The sequence below is a fragment of the Humulus lupulus genome, chromosome 1 (genome assembly GCF_963169125.1).
Source record: "Humulus lupulus chromosome 1, drHumLupu1.1, whole genome shotgun sequence".
NCBI lineage: Eukaryota > Viridiplantae > Streptophyta > Magnoliopsida > Rosales > Cannabaceae > Humulus > Humulus lupulus.
The window spans coordinates 300,999,695-301,016,824 of NC_084793.1; the positions used below are offsets into that span (position 1 = coordinate 300,999,695).

Here is a 17,130-nt window from a genome sequence, read left to right on the forward strand (position 1 = left end):
CATCATATTATAATATAATTCACATAACACATGCATATAATAGTTTAATGGTGTAATAAATCAATTATGGCCCTCCCGGCCTACTAATCCAACCATTAAACCTCTTTAGGAATTTTGGGGCATTACAGTTCTAGTGGCCAACGAAGCAATGGAAGAGTACCGTAGCAAAGGGAAGAGCAATTAGGTGTTCAAAATTGACTTTGAGAAAGCCTATGATTGCGTGGAATGAGATTTTCAGGATTTTGTTATGGAGGTTTGATATTCTTTGGAGGAGGTGGAAGAAGGGATGTCTCACTTCTGTGTCGTATTCGGTGTACGTGAACGGTAAGCCGAGGGGTAAATTTGGAGCTTCTCATGGGTTTCGGCAAGGTGATCCTTTATCCTCATTTTTGTTTACTCTTGTGACGGATGTGTTGGGTAGTTTGGTAGACAAAGCTAAGACTTTGTCGTTATTCAGAGGTTTTTCGGTGGGGAATGATAAGGTAGAAGTGAGCCATCTTCAATTTGCTGATGACACTGTATTTTTTGTTAATGATGAGGAATCCTCCAAGTCCTGCTTGATATTCTTAAGGCTTTTTCGGTCATTTCTGGTTTGAAGATTAGCTTGCAGAAGTGTCAATTGCTTGGTCTTAATGTGGAGGAGGAGGTTGTGAACTCTCGCGCCTCGGTGATTGGTTGTGAGGTAGGAAAGTGGCCTATGAAATATTTAGGTCTTTTGTTGGGAGATAATTTGCGGATTAAACCTTTTGGGTGCCAGTTTTGGCTAAGTGTGCTAAAAGGTTGGTTGGGTGGAAGTGTACTTTTCTTTCTAAAGGGGCGACTTACCTTGATTCAATCAGTGCTTTCGTTACTTCAAGTGTATTACTTGTCGTTCTTTAGAGCTCCTAAAAGTGTTTTTGAAGGTTTTGGAGAGGATGATTCATGATTTCTTATTGGAAGGAGTTGATCTTTCGGGTTCCGAGCATATGATAGCCTGGGATGTTGTTTGTAAACCTTTATTTCATGGAGGTCTTGGGATTGGAAATTTAAAAGAGAGGAATGAAGCTTTCCTTTTGAAGTGGTTGTGGAGATTCTCATTGGAGTGTAATTCTTTGTGGCACAAGGTGGTGTTGAGCCATTATGGGCGGGCTGAAAATCTTTGGGATACAAAAGTAGTGGAGAGATTTTTTGTGAGGGGTCCGTGGAAGGATATTTCTTCCCTTTATGGCGAGTATTTGGGGTTGGTTCATTTTAAAGTGGGACGAGGTGATTCAGTGAAGTTTTGGGTGGATTGAAGGGCCAGCCCTGAAGGATCGGTTTCTGGACTTAGTAGTTATCTCCTAAACTAAAAACATTATGATAGATGATTTGGGTGTTATTAGGGAGGCGAGAGTAGGAATGGATTGGGATTTGGTTAAACTATTAAGGATCCTAGAGTTTGTTAATTTGCCAGCGATTTTGGATGATAAAAGGGTCTGGGAGCCTGACTCTAGCGAGTTATTCTCTCGTAAGTCTGCTTTTCAGTTAGATTTGCTGATGGGTGGGTTGATGTGTTGTGGGCTAAGATCTTGTGGAAGAGTCGAGTTCCTTCTAAAGTTAAGGTGTTTGGCTTAGCGTTAATGATGTTCTTCAATGACAACGTCCTTATGAGTGTCTTTCTCCCAGCTGATGTGTTTGTTGTAAGAGGGGGGGGAGGTTGAATCTCTCTGTCATATGTTTCTGTTTTGTGACTTGGCTCAGTTGTTATGGTCAAGAGTTTGGAGTGAGTTTGGCTTTAGTTGGTGTTTGTCGGGTTCCGGCTATCAGCTATTATGTTGTAGTTTATTGGGGGATAAGCGTTTGAATATGCTTTGGTCTACAATTTTGGCTTGTTTTTGGGCAATTTGGTCAGAGCAGAATAGCATAATTTTTTATGATAAGTCATATTTGTGTGATCAAATTTGGGAGAGGGTTAAGTTACGGGTGCCACTTGGGTGTATCGTGCTAAAGGTTTTGAATGGTTATACTTTTTAGACCTCATTAGGGAGTAGAGTAGTTTTTTGTTTGTGTAGTGGGATGTTTTAGCTGTTTGTTTTTTTTTCTCTGTTGTGTTTGCTTTTGTTTGTTACCACAATTTTTCTTTGCCAAAAGTAAGGGCTATCTATATGTGAGAATATGTCAATTAAGACAAAAGCCTCTGTCTTTTTATTTTCAAGAAAAACACTTTTTTAATCATAACTAGTAATATTAAAATGTGAATATTAAGCTTAATTAAATGCATAGCCAAATTAATCCTCATCTACACATAATCAAATAAATAAGAAAGATAAGTTAACCTATAATATTTCATACCCACAACTAGAGTTTTGAATGTGGGCGCAAACATTTTTTGAGCCTAAAAAAAATCTCGACTAGGCCACTTTATATAAAAGAAGATGATTTTTCATAAATATGTCTTTTATGTCATTATTGTACAAAAATATGAGGATTATATTTTTCCTAATTTTTCTGAGAAATTCCTAATTTGTATGAGAAAATTTATTAAAGAAAAAAAATAAAGTATGAGAAACACAATTGCTAACTAACTAAATATGGAAGTTTAATTTAAAACCAAAACATGTTTAACGCCCAAATTGTGACAACCACTAAGCGGTAGTTGTAGTAAAGTCGGGCGGTCGATCCACAAGTAGGTAACCTAAAATCAAAAGATTAGTAGAAAAATAACAACAACAAAATTAATAATATGAAATAAATAAAAATGAAAATGAAAATAGATTTGAAATTTTCTTGTTGTCTTTTTTTGATGAAATGATAAAATGAGACAAGTGAAATGAAAACAAGGTGTAATCAAGAGTTGAGAAGTAAAAAGGTTTCAAGAATCATCCATATGCTTGTTTAATTACTTAGTTACTTGATTTACAGAACTACATAAGTAAATAGTCCACATCCCAACATTTACTTGGAAAATATAACATTAAAGTTTATATTTTTTTATAACAAAAGTCTATTTGAGTTATAAAGTTATTTACTTTAGGAGCACAATGTTAATCGTATGAAAAATCTAAAAATGATCAAATACTCAAGGACAATAATGCAATAGAAGATTAAACATAAAACTATGTATCAATATTACTTGGGCACTTTTCACTTTTATACAACAAAAGTAAAGAATTTACTGTAATAATATCACATATATTATTTACAAAATTATATACAATAAATATCATTTTATTAAACATAATTATATAAACACAATCCCACCCATTAAGCCACTTTCCTATTTTGTTTTTTTATATATATAACTTCCCATATTTAATATTATATGAATTCAATTAATAAATCAAATAGCAAGTGTATAATATTCAAATTATTCTCTCAATTAAATGAGATACCACAATTAACTGGCGGCAATTCATGAAATATTTGAATAACCATCTTCAGAAAAATTACTATAAATTGTCTAAATAAAATTGTTTAATCTGATAAACTAATATAGTGAAAAAAAATAAACATAAAAGTATTTAATATAAAAGTATACATTGAACAATAAATTAACAAAACGTTTATATAACTATAACATGCTATTCTAATGTATTACTTTATTGATAAAGATTTAAACAAAAATTACTATGTATAATTATAATCTACCCGTCTAACTAAAATATTTTTGTTTATTTTACTATACCATGATAAAAATAAATGCAAATGGTGTTTAACAATAGCGTTATTGTCTAACATATACGATACTGTTTATTTTATTAAAACATAATACACAAATATGACAACTGTATACATTTATCACATCTAGCAATTTAAAGCAAAAAATACAATTAAAAATAAACAAATATGTTTAAAGTACAATATATTCATTCAACATTGACAAAATAAACAATGTTTTCCAAAATATAAACATAAACTTAGCTGTATATTGATAGCAATAAATATTCATAAAAATAAATATAAACATAACTTTATATTCATAAAAAGAAAAAAAAATTAACATACAAAACAATCCAAAAAATTAAAAATGACATCATAGTATAAACATAAAAATAAATAAAATTGCTACTAATAATAACCAATATATTAAATTTAAAATAAAAATATACTCTTCAGTTTATAAAAATAAACAAACAGTCACGTTAAAGAGTATCATCGGCGAGTCTCCTCGGGTTCTGACTCAATCTCCATCTCTTGTTCCTTCTCCGGCGAGTTTATGGAAAGAGTATCACCGCCGCTCCTCGTTGAGACCATCGGTTTGGAAGATGAAGAATAGAAATGAGTTTGAGTGTATGAGTTTTCGATTGGGAATGGAGAGAATAAAAGGTTTGAGGTTTTGATTTTGAATTTGGGAAAATGTGCATTGTTTGGGAAAATGTATATAATAGGTGCTTTATGAAAAATGTTCAGAATTTTTTTGAAATAAACCAAAAAGAGAAAAGATTTTAAAATGGTAAGTTTTAAATACATACCCTAATATCATGCTTCTCAATTAATTAGGTAATATTTGTATAAGAAATAACAAAGACAATTTTATTAAATAAAATGAAAAATTGGTTAAGATTTGTATATATAAATGAAAATATATTAATTGGTATTAATATAGTAATTAAAAATAATATTGTAATGAATTGTGTAAAAACCCCATATTACTTTTACTAATTAAAAGCACATAGAAAGAGCATGATTAATCATATATACTATTAGCACAAGTAAAGAAAGATGAGGATGAAATAACATAAATAACTCAAATGCATTATATTTAAAACATAGTAAATTAAAGTAGCAAAATAGCATCACTAGCATATGGAATCATTCCTAACATTCCTAGAAAGATTATACCATTATGCTCATGATTCTCACAAAATTCTAAGAAGAAAGTGAGTAGAAACTTTGTTATAGTTTATTTACTCTAAAAATTACATACCAAATGTGAAAGAAGAATCCATATTTATAGAAGAAGAAAAAGACTAAAAATAAATTAAACTACAAATGAGGTTTACAAAATAAATCTGAAACATCAATAATAAATATGATTTTGAAAATCAAATCTTATTATTAATATTAACCTAGCTATTTTAGTGAATGGTCAAAGTGCCCCTTTTTCTAAAACACCACAAAATGGGATGGTGGCAGCTGGTGGTGTTGACCTAGCCGCAACCAATGGGTGCACGCCACTTGTCACGGCTAGAGCTGAAGAAAAACCTTGGCAGCAGACGAGTCGGGGCTGGGTTGTTCGCGGGTCAGGAGGCGGGTCAGGCAGGCGGGTCACTAGGGCTCCAGAAGCTGGCTGGGACGCATGGCAGGCGAGGTGCGCGCCACTTGGCGCTGGGGAGAGGGAACAAAAACAGGGGGGTCTGGGCTTTGAATTGGGTATTTGGTTCCAAAAATGCCAATTTTTTACTTCTCTTTTTCAGCTTTACCCATTTCTTTCTCTTTCTTTTTGCTAGTGCCCAAATGCAATTTATTTCTTGAAAATTAAACACAAATTAAATTAAAATTAATATTTTCAATTATAAAATAGATTACAATAAATTCATGAGAATATTAATTAAAACTTAATTCATTTTACACTTTTAAACTAATAAATTGACATACACATCAGCCAAACTCATTCCACTTTTCTCTCTCTCAAACCCCAGCCACACTTATCCTTTCTCTCTCCAAACCCAGTCACACAAAACCTTTCTCTCTCCAAACCCAACTGCATCATCTTCTCCAGCTCCGTCCGGCGCAAATCCCCTCTAGCTTCGATGAATCTGTAACCCAAAAGCAGAACCCAGCTCTGGTGAATCCATGACCCTCTATTCAAGAGCCTCATCCATTCAACACCACCATCTCCACGACGAACCAGCTCCAACTTTGTCCATGGTGTCAGTGTGCACCCAGCTCCACGACGAGATTGTTTCTGCCATTTTCAAATCTGAACCCAGACAGCGGAAAGGTAGACGCGATCTAGACACGAACCCAGGCGAGGATGGGTGCTCAGATTCTAGGCTCTCGGGTTCTCTGGGCTGAGTGCGATTCGTGGTGCTGAGAGCTACACAAAATGATGGGGATGGCTGGGGTTGCGACGGGGTTCTGCGCATAGGGGATAGGGGGTTCTGGTTGTGGTCAGAGGCGAGGGAGGAGGTGATGCAGGGAGGTGGTCAATATGGAGGGTTGGCAATGAGAGGCAGGTGGCGACTAGGGTTCTTGGTGAGGGAAGAGAAAAAGATGGGAGAGAGAGAAATGGGGTGGATCTATTTTTTTTTCTTTCTTCAGGTTTGTGGTAACTGGTTACTTACATGTTTTTTGTGTGTATATTTCTGAGGATAACTAGTTACCTTCGCATTCTTTATGTGTATATTTCTGAGTTCTTTATGGTAACTAGTTACCTTCACGTTCTGATATGTGTATATATTTATGAGTTCTTTATGGTAATTGGTTACCTACATTACTAAAATTATAGTTACTTATTCATTTTTTAATGAAGTGTTCTTCCTCTTTTTCCTTCAAATTTGATGTTTCTTTTCATATTTAATATGAGTAACCCGTCACCTCTCTTGTGGTAAGTTGTTACTCCTCTTATGGCAGAAAATTACCCCTCATGATACATGTTATTTAACCTAGATCTAGGATTTATTTTACATAATTTTGAAAACTCAATCAAATAACTGGTTACCTTACCCACACTTTGAAAAAAAAACGTACAATCTAACAAAAAAGGAAAAACAATGTTTATAATAAATAAAAATAATATAAACACAATTCATAGTCAAAAAAATTGCAAAACAACCAAATAAAATTTTAATATAAAAATAGTTATATAAATTAATATAAAAAATCAATTAAGCTAAAATAAATAATAATCAAATTACAAAAAATACCCTTCCAACTTAATAAAATTTAATTAAGAGTAAAACTATGATATAAACCAACTTATATACAAAAATATGGGAAACTAAACCCATAAAAGTGAAAATTCTTTAAAAAAAACCATATAATAACTTTTTTTATTTTTTTTGTAAACTTTATTTAAAAACTCATATAAAATATAATTTCCTCATAAAAGAATTGGATGAGGAAATACAATTCCTTATTCGTGCTGGTTATAAATTCAATCCAAATTCAGGCCTAGTTAGTTATTACTAAAGACACTCAATTATCGATCTTTTTACCATATTTTGCTTTAGCACTAGTCTGGTAGTCGTGTCGTGTCTTCGGGCTTGTCATGTCGTATCGTACCTTCGAGCTCGTTCGTATTGTGTCGTACTTTCGTGTTTGACATTTAGACTCGACATAACCTACAACATCAAGTTGTGCTTGACCTAGACCCATATTTTTCGTGTTGTATTGTGCTTGTGTCTCTTGAACTCGTATCGTATCAAGAAATTAGACCCACATTTAGAGACAACAACTAAATATTGTTACATAATATTCATGTAAATATAATTTTTTTTAACATAGAATTAATATTCTTGCATAATTTATATTTCTTTGAACAATCAATAAATATATTTTTCTTGTCTTTATTTAAGTTGCTTCCCCAAAAAATCATCCAAACCCTTTTTAATGTACTAGATACAAGCAACATGCAATGCACATTTAATTAGTTTTATTTATAGAATTTTAATAGTCTTATATTAATTATTATTATAATAATAATATTTTAAAATATTTAAATTCATATTAATATAATTAGTAATAAATTAGGATTATATATTATCATCATAATAATATTTTATAACATTTAAATTTGAATTTATATTAATATAATTATTAAATATATAGTTTTATATTAAATATTATTATAATAATGATATTTTATAATATTTAAATTTATATTAATATAATAAATAAATATTTATTATTAATTAATTGTAAATATATATTCCGTTAAAACAAAACAATTTCATTATCTACAAATTTTTTATATAAAGAGATGTTATGTATTTTTTTTTTATTTAGTTCACATAAATTAAAATTGGCATGGCATATCTAATTTTCCATAACTATAGTTCAGTACACATTTATTTTTTCAATAAGATAACTATAGTCCGTCAATCAAACGACATGTCGTTATGTGGCTTGTTTAATTAAAATCGGTCGAACTATTTTAGAGAGAAGAGAATCCAAATGCCGAAAGCGTTATGTTCGTTACTCTCAGAAATTTGACCGTTGGTTCCCGCCTCAAGAACTCTTTACAGTGCCTTTCTACTTCTCTATCTTTCTGCCACGAATTCAAGAGCTCAACTCACCAATTTCTCCACCATCTTTTAGAGAAATGCACCTCCATGAGAGAACTCAGACAACTTCATGCCCAAATCATTCTTCACCGTCTCACCCTCGAAAATCTCACTCTCGGAAAGTTAATAGCCTTCTGTGCCGTCGCCGACGCCGGCGATATCCGGTATTCCCAGATTGTATTTGACCAAGTTATTGAACCCAATAAGTTTATGTACAATAGTCTCATAAGGGGTTACTCAAATAGTGATGCCCCATTAAAGTCTTTGCTACTGTATCGTAAAATGATTTGTTCGGGACTTTCTCCGAACGAGTTTACTTTGCCGTTTGTTCTTAAGGTTTGTGCCGGAACGGCTGCGTTTTGGGATGCTGTGGTTGTTCATGGTCATGCTATTAAATTAGGAACTGGGTGTCAAGTTTGTGTGCAGAATGGTCTCATAAATGTCTACATAAGCTTCGGGTTGATTCGATGCGCACGCGATGTGTTTGATGATATTTCGCACAGGACACTGGTTTCGTGGAATACGATGATTGGTGGGTATTCTAAAGTGGGTTGTTGCGAGGAGGCTTTTTTGTTATTTAGAGAGATGAGAGAATCAGGGTTGAAGCCTGATAAGTTCACTTTAGTTAATTTGCTCTCTGTTTGTTCACAGAGTTGTGATCTGGATTTAGGTAGATTTGTGCATCTTCATATTGAGATAACCGGAGTTGAAATCGATCAAATTGTGAGAAATGCTCTCTTGGATATGTATGCCAAGTGTGGGAGTTTGAAATCTTCACAAACTGTTTTTGATACGATGTCTGATAAGAATGTAGTTTCATGGACTTCCCTTGTTTGTGGGTATGCTAAGAACGGGCTCATTGAGTCTGCCAAAGCGGTTTTTGATAAGATGCCTGTGAAGAATGTGGTTTCTTGGAATGCAATGATCTCGTGTTATGTACGAGAAGGCCGATTCAATGAAGCTTTGGCTCTCTTCAGCAAAATGCAGAGGTCTAAAGTGATTCCGGATAAAGCTACCCTGGTTTCCATTCTCTCAGCCTGTAGTCAAATTGGTAATTCGGTCATGGGGGAAGAAATCTACAAATACATATGCAATAGCAATATGGAACTTGGTGTAACTCTTTGGAATTCACTAGCAGACATGTTTGCGAAATGCGGTGCCCTTGAAACGGCCTTGCATCTCTTTCTCAAGTCTCCAGAAAAGAATATTGTTTCATGGAATGTCATTATTGGGGCCCTTGCACTGCACGGTTGTGGACCAAAAGCAATTGAGATGTTTGAAGATATGCAAGCAAGAGGAGTTTTGCCGGACACATTCACATTCACTGGATTGCTTTCGGCATGTAGTCACAGCGGTCTTGTAGACGCAGGGCGGTACTACTTCGACAGAATGAAATCTTTTTATGGGATTTCGCCTGAGCTCGAGCACTATGCCTGCATGGTTGATCTCTTCGGCAGGGTAGGGCTCTTAGGTGAAGCAGTCAGGCTGATTGGAGGAATGACTCTAAAGCCGGACGTAGTGATTTGGGGTGCTTTGCTTGGTGCTTGTAGGATTCATGGCAACGTAGAGATTGGCAAGCAAATACTGAAACAACTCTTGGAGTTGGGGCCACATAGTTCTGGACCATACGTTCTTCTTTCCAACATATTTTGTGAAGCCAAAAGATGGGAAGACGCAAAAAAGATTAGGGCACTAATGAAGGATGGTAAGGTAACAAAGAGTAGAGCAATTAGCTTCATTGAAATCAATAACCATGTTAATGAGTTTATGGCTGATGACCAAAGACACCAACTTTCAAGTAGTATATACACTATGATTGATCAATTAACAGATCATTTGAGGTCTTGTTCATTTTTTGACATAGATGAAATGCAGGGCTTGGTGTAGTTGAATCAACCTTATGATAATTATCAACTATTCTTTTTTCTTTTCATTTGTTGTTTATTTCATACAATAAACAAGCAGATAACGAAAATGCATGTGTTAGGCAGAGTATGGTGTCTGTCTATCTATCCAAGTATAAGGTCAAGTTTCAACTTGGTATTTTAAATGGAAAAAAAAAAGAGCACTGATTGTGTTGAAGACATGTGCATTATTAGTTTAATGATTGAAAACAACAAAATCAATTTTGCTATGGGCGTGGATGTGGGGTGGCACACACTGGCCTAGAGTATATAGTCTTTGACCTGACCAAAAAAAGGGAGGATCTTGGTGAGGGACCATGATGCCAACCGTGCCAATGGAGAAAAATACAAAACAGGAGGAACTTTCATGGTAATGACAATGGCCAACTTTTTTTATGATCAACAATTAGTGAATTGGATCAAAGATAGCAAAGAGGAGATATTGTCTGGCCTCGATAATTCATTCTCACTTTTGTTTATTTTATTTCTTATATTGTTTTTGGCACATAATAAATCTAACACAAGGTGTTTTTAGATCGGATTCTCTTCATACTTGTCTGATACTGAGAATCTATATTATCTATCTCTAGCTTTAATGTCGTTTTGCCGGGTTGGTGGCCTTCACTGTTCCCTTTGCCAACCAAACCATCTATGCTCCCACAGACCAATTCTCCACATATTCCTCCAGAAATAGAGAATGTCAAATTTTCATTAACCAAGTAGTAAGTAGAACTTTGACTCAGAATAATTCATAGGCTATTTGAGGATAGAATATTTTATACTGTCAGACTCAAAACTATACCATTTGTTACTCTTTAGTCCTTAAATTTTATTTTCCCTTGAATTTCTACACAAAAAATTAAAGTTTTGTTTTTCTTGAATATTTATATCTATTACGATTTTCTATCAAGAAATATATAATCACTATATATTCTTTATATATAATATAGTTTTAGACTCAAAAATTAAAAACTTTAAAATTGCATTTAAAAAAAGTGTAAAATATGAAAAAGAAGATCAAATCATTTGTTTAAAAATATGAGAACTAGATACTTGACATAATTTTTCAAAAGGCATCTTATCACAAATCCTAAGTAGTCTACAACTAACCCCTTGAATTGAATTGTGGTGGGAGAGTTGTATAGTACTGGACTAGTAAAAAATACAGGCCCATGGAGGAAAATGGGCCGAGTCTTAACTTCAAAAGAAGATTTCACTTTTTGAATGTGTGGAGTAGTAGTATTAGCAGTAGGAGTGGGAAACATGAAAAATGTCATTTTCACTAAGACAAAAAAACTTTTTGTTTTATAGAGAATGAAAGTGAAGTAGAAGAAAAGAACCATTAAAAAGTAAAAATAAAAAAAAACAAAGATAGTGGTAGACACCTTTGTCAGATGAGAGAATAATATATAGATGAATGTTTGTTTGTATTGGGTGATTTTTCTGAGAAAGTAGCTGAAGATGAAGCTTCAAGGAAAATTAAAAAAAGAAGAAGAAAAAGTAGTAGAGAGTTTTGAGTATTAGTAACGTGTGGGGGCATGTTTCAATTATCAAGTACCACTCATAACTGATATAATATTACTCAAAATCATGAACTAGTTTCATTTCTGTATCAAAATATCACGTTTTTATATTACTAAAAAAATTAATATATATAATATAACAACTTTTGGAAAGTTTTTCAATATGTGGAGATAATAATTGGGATTTTTTTTTTTCAAAAAAAATATCCTTATCAACTAAAATGTTAGTGATATGATCTTTTTTAAAAGGTGATTAGACACGTTACCCAAATATGAGTAAATTAGTCGTGAACATTTTTTTTAACCACTCATGATCAATAATAGTAATACTATTCGAAAAGCATTTGTATATTATACTAATAATTTAAGAAAATAAAACACACAAATTAAGGAATTAAAGAAAGCCTTGTTTATTTGGTTATCTGTGTTATGTCACATATATGAAGACAATGTTGATTATTATTCTTATTTTTTTTTTCAACAATTTGCAAATAATTGATTAGCTAATTAAACACTAAATAATACAAATTTGAACTTCAATCCCATCTGGTCCAATACATTGACCGACCTTTGAATATTATTATAATATTTTTTTTCTTCTTTGGCAAACCATATGTTTGTAAGAAGGAAACATCAAAATGGATTTAAAATTAATTAATTAATTAATTAAATCAATAACTATTACAATTCGTAAGGTAACGTACATTATTCTGTACTGTAAAACAACATGCATATTATAATTTTTTTTACACGAGTAATGTTTAATTCACAAAAGAATGAAATTAGGTAATACATTATTAATATACTTCTATAACACGTAATCTCATACCATAGATTAAACTAATTGTTGTATTTGTAACTCAAATTCTAATTGGCTTAGTATAAGAGAATTAGCGACATTACATTTGTGATGAAATAAAAAAAATTGAGAAAAATTAAAATTTTATAACAAAAATAGAGAAATTGGACTAATTTTCTTTTGGGTATGTTTATTATTTGTTGTAATATTGCACACTTTTGTGTCATTTAGTTTTCATTATAATGAATATTCTCTCATGAATCCGTAATTTTTTTATGAAATAATTTTCACGTAAAACTGGTGTGATCTTTATTTTCTTGTTTATTTTTATTAGCCTTTCTAGATTATTTCCAACCAAATTATTATTCGATGAAAGTTTATCTAATTAATTTTTGACACATTTAGCTAAAATATATATATGTAAAGTACTAAATTTTATTCGATAATTATAAAATTCAATGTATTAATATTTTGACCAAATAAAATAAAAGAATAATTAATTTTAATTAATTTTCTTTTAGTAGTAGATATTGTATTTTTTTTTTACACAAACTTATAATTTTTTTTAAAGAGATCTCTAAAAAAAATTATGTCGTCTAGATTGAGGATCGGACCAGAAAAAGATGTCCAAATACAATGATTCATCACATTAGTCATCGTACGTACGAAAGCATTGTAATACCCAGAAACATTCATCAAGCCATTTTCTTTTCTTTTTTTTTTTTCTTCTAGAGATCGGTGAAAATGATAATTGTTTCAAGTGATATTGTAATTTGATTTACTTTTAATATTTTTTTTTTAAAATAAACTCTGTTAAAAAAATTTCTATATGCTATCTAACCATTTGTCGGTTAAAATTGAAAAGTGGAAGGAAGGAATTATTTGGAGAGAAAATTGGAGAGAAGATAAAAAGAATGGTGGTTTGGTAGGAGAGAAAATAAAGAAGGAAAGAAAAATGAAGAGAAAAAAAGTAGTGGGATCCACACTAAAAATTTTCTCTCCAAATTGGAGAGAAAATGTTGTAGGCTTTGTATGACCATAATATCTTTTATAAATTGACTAAAAAAAATTTAGTAGTATTTTTTTAATATATTATTGCTAAAATAAATATTTTTAAATTATATTTTTTACCTTAAATATAAAGTATTTCAACACATAAGTACTACTTAGGTTTATTAAATTTGTTCTTAGATTTATTAAATTATTATTATTTTAGCTATAAAAAATATTTTTATAAAATCACACATTATCAACAATGATAAATAATATTCCATATGTAATAAAACATACACATACCATTCTTATTAATTATTTTATAATTATAATTATATGTAATGCCAATTATTTACTTTATCTTCGTAATAAGTTTGAAAAAATTATTTTTATTTATGTTATATGTGACAAAAATATATATTTTTAAATATACAAAACTATATTTTTTCAATAATGAGTAATACATAAATACTAATATAAGGGTATAAATGTCAAAAGAATATTTTTTACCTCTTAATTCTAACTCAAATACTAAGCAAAAACAAATTTCTTTTCTTTCTTTATACCAAACAAGAAAAAGAAAAAATACATTTTTTTTTCTTTCCTTCACTTTTTCTATCATCTCTATTTTTTCTATCATTTCTATTTTCTTTCCTTCCTACCAAACATACCATAAAGATTTTTTTATGACCTATTTGATTTTTTTTTTACTACTTATCTAAATTATAAGAGAATATTTTATAAAAGATTATTAAAATTTGACTAAAATGTAAAATAAATTAAAAAAACAAACGCCATTTTACCTAGGATATTTTTTTTTTAACAAAACTATAATTAATATAATTTGGAAGTAAGTGAAAATAAATAGGAAAAAAAATAAAAAAATGATATAAGAAATGTGGCCGAGATTAATGGAGTGTGCTAAGGAAAGGGGTTCAGAGCAGCAGAAGCAGATCAGGTTACGCCAGCAGTTGTCGGATTGTTGAGCTGAGCTCTTAACTATTTCCAAGGAACTTCTTCTGCTTTCTCCACGTGCCTCGCAGCGAAGCACCACGCCACTCCTCCTCCTCCTCCGCCTTGCCACGTTTTTCTCTTCTCAATACCACCCTTCTATTTCACTCTTTATTACACTAATTGCCACTCTTCTATTTTATTTTATTCAAATTTCACTACTTGCTGCTGATGATGTTACTGATATTTTTCTCCAAAAATCCAAATAATGAGGGCACTAGAGTCTGCTCACTACTCCCCTCCACCATCCCATCCTTAAAAGCATGTCTAGTCTAATCTCATACCAAATATGCATGTGATATATTTATTGTATATTAATTCCTATTTCGGTTGATACTGGTACCCTTGTGAGAAAATGTTAATTGTGATCGAAGTTATTCTTTTTTATTTCTCATTTGGTAATTAGGTAAGAGATTTTTGTGATTAAATGCTAGTTTGTACTGATTTTAGTTATAACCGAGATGGATTGAGTTAAGAAATAAATAATAATCGATTAGAGGGAAAAAAAGGTATTTTAGACATGTTAATAAGCTCTTTGTGACTATATAAAGCAAGAAATATCTGATGTTTACATAAGATTACTTGCAGTCAAATCATGTGAAAAGAAGGACAAATCTCTTAGTGAATCTTATTTGTACACACTATTCACAAATAGAGAAAACATGTGCATTATTATACTTATTTGGACAAAACTTACAAAAAAGGTCAATCCCAAATCACATGATGGTTTTGCCAATTTTATTAGGATTCGTTCTCATTTCACCCCCAATATTTCTCAAAATGATGTAGTTTAATAAAGTACATTTTTTTCATAATCTAATCTTGTTTGTTAAGCTAAAAAAACTCAAAAAAGGATTTCCACCATAGTTATTTGGCAAAACCATTTGATAGTATAGTGTATATAGTATTGATTAGACCAAAACCTAACATTTTTTATGATTTTATCTATTGACCCCTACAAATATTTACCTAGACACCTATACCCTCTTATTCATGCCTACGTGGGCCAACCATAATAACATTCTCCTAATTTTGGCAAAACTGCTTTAACCCACCATTTTTTTTCTTCTTCTCAATTCACAGTTCAGACCACTTGCCATATTTAGAGAAACCCAATAATATTATTCAACACGGTGAGGTGATTACTATTTAGGTATATGACCGACCCTCCATTTTAAACCTAATATTTCAGTCCAACACCACCATTTTACTAATATTAGATCATCATCGTATTCAAATCCAACGGCCACAATTAAATAGTCCATTCTTACTGCCCAAGTTAAAATCAGTGAAAAGAGATCAGTCCCATTCATTGTAAATATCATTGCAAATCAGGGATATTTTTCATGAATTTCGAATTATATGGCACATTTTACAACCTGTCACACCAACTTACAGCCTGGCGAGTCCTGCCCACTGATCGAAAAATAAAAAAATAAAATTAGCTAAACGACAAATCCTACGTGGCAACTTTGTACAATAGAGGCAGCCTTCGCTTTTTTTTCTTCTGGCTATATATACGCACTACTCGCTGTCTCTCTCTTCATATTCGACCATTCTCTCCCTCTCTACCGATTTCTCGATTCTTGACTCGGCCGAGTTAGGGGAAAAAATAAAGAAAACTTTAATAAACGACGACCAAGACGAAATGGGTATTTGCAGTTCGACTAGCTCGACTCACGTTGCGACGGCGAAACTTATTCTACAAGACGGAAAATTACAGGAGTTTTCGTACCCAGTTAAGGTCTCGTACGTGTTGCAGAAGAACCCGGCTGTTTTCATCTGTAACTCGGACGAGATGGGCTTCGACGACGTCGTTTCCGCCGTAAACGACGAGGAAGAACTCCAACCGGGTCAGCTTTATTTTGCTCTGCCTTTGGGTAGACTAAAGCAACGTTTGCAGCCGGAGGAGATGGCCGCATTGGCCGTCAAAGCCAGCTCTGCCCTTATGAAAAGCGGCGGCGCCGCCGATAAATGCGGATGTCGCCGGAACTCGGTCTCGCCTATTGTTTTCTCTGGCGACACCGTTAAATCTTCACGGGGAGGTAACGGCGGTTCCGCCGGATCCGGCGGTGGAAATGGTGATCGGTCTACGAGGGGTAGGAGAAATGGGGGGAAGAAGTTTACGGCGTTGTTGAGTGCGATACCGGAGTAAGGGTAAAAATGGACAATTCATTTTGTACGGAAAGTGGTATTCTTGTAAATACTGTAATGATCTTTGGGTAAAAGTCACTTCCAGATTTAATTGTAGAGATTTATTTAGCGGCTCTTCTTCATTAGACTTTTTTTAAAAAAATTCTTTCTTTTATTTAGTTTCGCTTGTCACTCATTTTTGGGTCGTGTTTACAATTTTACCCTTTTGATGGGGTTTTGACATCATGACGAGCTTTATAAACCAAAAATAAAAAAGTTACGAACTTTGAACAAACTGTGTACGATTCTTGGGTAAAATAGTAATTTTGAGTTTTCAATATTAATATAATAGTTACCTCACCCTCACAACTACGAAACAAAAATTGACCACTCCCACTAGGCAGCAGCTTATTAAAATAACGCGGTTTTGTTCTTTTAAAAGTAGCAAAAATAAATGATTAGAAAGAAGGAAAAAAGCAAAGGAAAGCAATTCACGATCTAGTAGCTATGAAATTTTAAGAATTATTACATTTTCGTGACAATAAAATAATAATAACAATCATTATATAAAATAAAAAGAT

The 17,130-nt window shown here is 32.2% G+C and overlaps 3 protein-coding genes across 3 annotated transcripts; all 3 read left to right on the forward strand.

Moving 5' to 3' along the window:
• Positions 1-212: 212 nt before the first annotated feature.
• Positions 213-1,274, forward strand: LOC133780072 (uncharacterized). The gene is made up of 3 exons (XM_062219953.1): positions 213-482; positions 599-779; positions 880-1,274. Exons 1-3 carry the CDS (start codon positions 213-215, stop codon positions 1,272-1,274), a joined length of 846 nt encoding a protein of 281 aa, XP_062075937.1.
• Positions 1,275-8,084: 6,810 nt separating this feature from the next.
• LOC133812463 (pentatricopeptide repeat-containing protein At2g22410, mitochondrial-like) lies at positions 8,085-10,117 on the forward strand. Its single transcript, XM_062246321.1, has one exon. It carries the CDS (start codon positions 8,091-8,093, stop codon positions 10,071-10,073), a length of 1,983 nt encoding a protein of 660 aa, XP_062102305.1. The 5' UTR covers positions 8,085-8,090; the 3' UTR covers positions 10,074-10,117.
• A 5,834-nt stretch (positions 10,118-15,951) lies between these two features.
• On the forward strand, positions 15,952-16,844 carry LOC133812479 (uncharacterized). The gene has a single exon (XM_062246322.1). It carries the CDS (start codon positions 16,065-16,067, stop codon positions 16,569-16,571), a length of 507 nt encoding a protein of 168 aa, XP_062102306.1. The 5' UTR covers positions 15,952-16,064; the 3' UTR covers positions 16,572-16,844.
• The last annotated feature ends 286 nt before the right edge of the window (positions 16,845-17,130 follow it).

Excerpts from the sequence above, each read along its gene's own strand:
- LOC133812463 (XM_062246321.1), top strand. The coding sequence starts at position 8,091 with ATGTTCGTTACTCTCAGAAATTTGACCGTTGGTTCCCGCCTCAAGAAC.
- LOC133812479 (XM_062246322.1), top strand. The coding sequence starts at position 16,065 with ATGGGTATTTGCAGTTCGACTAGCTCGACTCACGTTGCGACGGCGAAA.
- LOC133780072 (XM_062219953.1), top strand. The coding sequence starts at position 213 with ATGATTGCGTGGAATGAGATTTTCAGGATTTTGTTATGGAGGTTTGAT. Across the intron at positions 483-598 it reads TTTCGGTGGGGAATGATAAG|ATTAGCTTGCAGAAGTGTCA; the intron begins GTAGAAGTGAGC and ends TCTGGTTTGAAG. Across the intron at positions 780-879 it reads TTGGCTAAGTGTGCTAAAAG|AGCTCCTAAAAGTGTTTTTG; the intron begins GTTGGTTGGGTG and ends GTCGTTCTTTAG.